The sequence below is a fragment of the Temnothorax nylanderi genome, unplaced genomic scaffold (genome assembly GCF_030848795.1).
Source record: "Temnothorax nylanderi isolate EJ_2023f unplaced genomic scaffold, tnyl_v1.0 TNYL_tig0931_pilon, whole genome shotgun sequence".
Classification (NCBI taxonomy): Eukaryota; Metazoa; Arthropoda; class Insecta; order Hymenoptera; family Formicidae; genus Temnothorax; species Temnothorax nylanderi.
In genome coordinates, this window is record NW_027249993.1 from 35,110 (window position 1) to 40,299 (window position 5,190).

Below are 5,190 nucleotides of genomic sequence, written 5' to 3' on the forward strand. Positions count from 1 at the left end.
CCAGTCGAACGGCTGCACTACCTTCGCTCGTGTCTCAAAGGGCCGGCTGAAAAATTAATAAGATCTTTAACCATTACGGGCGAAAATTACGATCGCGCGTGGGCGCTACTCTGCCAGCATTACGAGAACAAGAGGGAGCTGATACGCTCCAACTTCGCCACGTTTACCGCCGTGGCGAAGATGAAAGCCGCTACCGCCGATGAGCTCAGTCGCGTCCATAACGCCGTCACGTCTGCCGTTAATGCTCAAGAGAGTATCGGGAGGCCCATTGCCTCACACGGCATGGACCTCTTCAATCACCTCGTCGTCGAACTGTTCGACTCGCGAACGCGGCTGGAATGGGAATCCTCCTCGGGCGACTCTTCGAACCGCCGTCTCACGATACGCTGATGAGCTTCATCTCCAAACGGATTCTCACTTTAAACGCCGCGAATCCAAAGAACACTGCCAAACCCTTGAGTGAACCGTCACGGTCCGCGAAAACCAACGTCGCGAAGCGTTCCGAGCCTTCTCAGTGCCCGCTATGCAAAGGGAAGCACTCGCTCATGGGGTGCCCCGACTTCAAGGCCAAGACAGCCAGTGAGAGAAAGACTGTGGTCGAGACCAATAAACTCTGCTTCAACTGTCTCGGCAATCATCTGGTGGCGAAGTGCCAGTCTACGCGGAACTGCTTCACGTGTAATTCGCGCCACCACTCGATGTTGCATGACGCGTACGTCTCCACGCCGAAACCCGCCGCGGAAGTCAGCACGCTTTCCGCCGCCGGAAAGGCCGAAGACCGTAAGGCGATTCTCCTCGCGACCGCGCGCGTGACCATTGCCGACCGGCACGGTGATCCACATGAAGTTCGCGCTCTCATAGACCAGGGCTCCGAAGTGTCGATCGTGTCGGAGTCCCTGGTGCAGCGGCTACGCCTGCCGCGATCGCGCACGCGAGTGTCTATCTTCGGCATCGGCGGCTCACACTCGGGGTCCACTCGGGGCAAGGTGTCACTGAACGTCACGTCGAGGACCACCGGGGACTCGTTCACCGCCGTCGCGTTCGTGCTTCCGCGTTTCTCGCTCTATCAAGGCTCCACGAACAAGTGCAGCACCACGTGGCCTCATCTACAGGGACTCCCGTTGGCCAATCCGCGCTTTACCGCCAACGACCCCGTCGAGTTGCTGTTGGGCGCTGAGGTGTGCTCGACCATCCTGGAGGATGGTCTCCGCTGAGGCAAACCGCAAACGCCAATAGCTCAGAAGACCATCCTGGGATGGATCTTGTCAGGGGGCTGCGGTGCGACCTCCCTCGTTGGTCACCTCTGCTCATTCCAAAGTACCGCCGACCATGACTTGGCCGAGCTGGTACGCCGCTTCTGGGAGCAGGAGAGCGAACCTCCCGTTTCCGTCACGCTCACTCCCGAGGAGGAGGAGTGCGAGCAACACTTTGTGCGCACCCACGAGCGCACCCCCTCTGGCCGGTACGTCGTCCGACTGCCGTTCTCCTCGCCGCCAAAGAATCTCGTCGAGACCCGCAAGCCCGCGGAGCGCCTGCTCACCGCCATGGAACGCAAGTGCGCCCGAGATCCCCGGTTCGGAGAGCTCTATCACGCGTTCATGCGGGAGTACGAGGACCTCGGGCACATGGAAGCCGTTGCTCCGTCTGACGAGAACCTAACTCGCGGCGCGTGCTACCTGCCGCACCACGGAGTGTTGAAGGAGGCCAGCACCACCACCAAACTTCGAGTGGTGTTCAACGGCTCACAACGCACCAGCTCCGGCGAATCGCTGAACGACCACCTCTTCGCAGGCGCTAACCTCTTGCCGGCACTCGCTGACGTGCTCTTGCGTTGGCGTCGGCACCGCTGCGTGATGATCACCGACATCGAGAAGATGTATCGTCAAATCTCGGTCCACCCGGAAGATCGCGACCACCAACGAATCCTGTGGAGAAGTGCCGTCGACTTGCTCGTGCGCGTTCTCCGCCTGGCGACGGTCACGTACGGCCTCAAGTGTTCGCCGTGGGTCGCGATTCGAACGCTCTTGCAACTCGCCGCGGACGAAAGGTCTCGGTATCCACGCGGCGCGATCGCCCTTGAAGAGGACAGATACGTGGACGATGTCGTAACCGGAGAGGACACAATCGACGACGCGATCGCCGTGCAAACCGAACTACGCGAGCTCTGCACGGCGGGCGGGTTTCCGTTACGTAAGTGGGCCGCGAACTCCGAGGACATTCTCGTCGGCATCCCGCGGGAACATCGCCTTCAACGCGCACTGCACGTGTGGGAGAACGACAGTCACTCCACTCTCGGCCTCCGATGGCACCCAACGGAAGACGAATTTTCCTTCGCGATTCGTACGCGCGCGATCACCGAATTCACGAAGAGGCGCGTCCTCTCGGAGACCGCGCGATTGTTTGATCCGTTCGGATGGCTCACCCCCGTCGTGATCAAAGCCAAGATTTTTATCCAGTCCGCTTGGTTGAAGCGACTGGAATGGGACTCCCCTCTTCCGTCGGCGGACGCTCAGCTTTGGGCGCGCTTCCTGGAAAAGCTCCCGCTTCTCGAGGGCCTTCGCGTGAGCCGCTGGCTCAACTGCGGAGCTACGGAGTCTCAGGTCGAGATCCATGGCTTCGCCGACGCTTCCGAGCGAGGTTACGCCGCTGCCGTCTACCTCCGCGTCACGAGAGTCGGCTCCACCACGCTGCACTTGCTCTTGGCCAAGAGCAAGGTGGCCCCGATTCAACAGGTGTCCCTCGCTCGACTCGAATTGTCCGCGGCCGCACTGCTCACTAAATTAACGCGACACGCTCGCGACACTTTACACTTGCCCGCAGCACCGATCTTCCTCTGGTCCGACGCCCGAGTGACACTTCACTGGATCAAGGGCCACGCATCCCGTTGGAAGACGTTCGTGGCCAACCGGGTATCGCTCATTCAGCGGACTCTTCCCGAGGCTCGGTGGCGGCACGTTCCCGGACGCGACAACCCGGCCGACTGCGCTTCCCGGGGAATTGCGCCCAGCGAACTGATCGGCCATCCGTTGTGGTGGACGGGCCCGGCGTGGCTGCGAAAGGACCGAACCCGGTGGCCCGACGAGAACGACGAGATTCCCGAGGCAGAGCTGTCTGAGCGGAAGGCCGTCGTGCAGTCCGCCACCAGGAGGATCGAAACGGAGCCCGACACTCTCCTTCGATTCTCTTCGCTACACCGGCTTCTACGCGTCACGGCGTGGTGTCTACGATGGCGACGCACCACCTCCCGCACCGACGATCCCCGTCCGGACGATCGGGCGAGGACGCTCACTCCGGAAGAACTCGACACGGCACTGTTCCGATGGCATCGGGTGGTGCAATCACTTCACTACCCGGAAGAGATCAAGGCCGTCACGGACGGCCGCACTGTGTCGCGCCGCAGTCCACTCGCCAAGCTGAGTCCCTTCCTCGATGACAACGGAGTGCTCCGAGTCGGAGAGCGACTCAAGCACGCACTGCTTCCACATGACGCGCGACATCCACTGATCGCTCCCACGTCTTCCTGGCTCACTCGTCTGCTCGTGGAGTCCTGCCACCGACGAACACTCCACGGCGGAGTGCAGCTCACGCTCGGCACCCTCCGCCTCCGCCACTGGATTCCACGAGGCAGAGTCGTGGTGAAACAGCTGTTGCATCGGTGCGTAATTTGCACCCGATGGCGAGCCGCTCCTCCGCAACCACCGATGGGCAGCCTTCCACGGGCCCGGGTCACCCCGACGCGGCCCTTCCAGCGGACCGGCGTGGATTATGCCGGCCCGATTCACATCCGCACGACTAAAAGGAGAGGACATCGAGCGCACAAGGCATTTATCGCCGTCTTTGTGTGCCTCGTCTCCAAAGCCGTGCACCTCGAAGTAGTCTCCGACTACACGACGGAGGCATTCTTGGCCGCCCTCCGTCGTTTCACGGCCCGCCGGGGACTCTGCACGGACATCTATTCCGACTGCGGCACCAACTTCATCGGGGCTGACCGGGCCCTGCAGGACCTCTTACGCGCGTCGTCATCCGACGGCCGGCGCATCGCTCACGACGTCTCCACCCACGGAATCCGGTGGCATTTCAATCCACCAGCCGCACCGCATTTCGGCGGGCTCTGGGAGGCGGCGGTGAAATCCACTAAGTTCCACCTGAGACGAGTCATCGGCGATACGACCCTCACCTTCGAGGAAATGGCCACCTTCCTCGCTCAGGTTGAGGCCTGTCTAAATTCTCGGCCGCTTCAGGCCTTGTCCGATGACCCAGACGACGTCACGGCACTGACCCCGGGGCACTTCCTCATCGGGGCTCCCTTGCTGGCAGCTCCTGAGCCGTCACTGGGAGAGAGGCCGGACAACACCTTAACTCGATGGCAGCTGGTGCAAAAGATGCTCGATCATTTTTGGCAACGGTGGTCGCGCGAATGCATCCAGCATCTCGCTTCCCGACCAAAGTGGCTGTCTGCTGAGACCACCCCGGATGTCGGCTTACTCTGCTTGATGCGGTCCGAGATCGCTCAGCCGAATCGATGGCCCCTCGCAAAGATCATCAAGCTGCATCCTGGAGACGACGGCGTCGTCCGCGTGGTGACCGTCCGCACGGCCGCCTCCGAATTCGTCCGGCCACTCGTCAAACTTGTGCTGCTTCCTGGGGCCGCTGACTCCACCACCACCGCGGCAACGGTGTAACTACAGCAATGTCCGAATCGGTTAAAAATATCTACGATTTTTCTGCTGCTTGTGAGGCTTTCAATTGCAATACCTAACGTAATATGTTTCGCAGTCTTAATACGCCCATTTGTAATTGCGTAGATGACATCTTCTGAGAAAGACTGAATTAGTCTGCTGCGCACATTACTTTTTTGACTACGCGCACGAGTACCACATAGTAATGTGCGATAGAAAGCAATTAGATTTTCAGGCATTTGCGGGCATTCTCCTTCGATTAGATGCTTAGTTTTTAATATAGAAGGAAGTTTCTGTGCTTCCATAGCCTAAATTTCTTGTCGCAAAATCAAAGCAGCTCTTTCGATTGCGTCAACTTTTTGCAGCATTTCTAAATCAATATCTTCGATTTTAAGTCCAGTACTTGGCATAACAATTTTTTGTTTGTTGATTGAAACTATTTTAATTATTTTTGGAAACGTTTTTAATAGTTTCTTCTCAAAGTACCACGGTGCTAAATAACTAGGCGAAG

General features: G+C 59.1%; 1 protein-coding gene across 1 annotated transcript; it reads left to right on the plus strand.

Moving 5' to 3' along the window:
- The first annotated feature begins 338 nt into the window (after window positions 1-338).
- Window positions 339-4,682, plus strand: LOC139785989 (uncharacterized). Its single transcript, XM_071725165.1, has 2 exons — window positions 339-1,203; window positions 1,270-4,682. Exons 1-2 carry the CDS (start codon window positions 339-341, stop codon window positions 4,680-4,682), a joined length of 4,278 nt encoding a protein of 1,425 aa, XP_071581266.1.
- Window positions 4,683-5,190: the final 508 nt, after the last annotated feature.

Bases quoted from the DNA above. Each gene is read 5' to 3' on its own strand.
- LOC139785989 (XM_071725165.1), top strand. From the start codon at position 339: ATGGGAATCCTCCTCGGGCGACTCTTCGAACCGCCGTCTCACGATACG. The intron at 1,204-1,269 runs GTCTCCGCTGAG...GGATCTTGTCAG, and splicing joins CTCGACCATCCTGGAGGATG to GGGGCTGCGGTGCGACCTCC.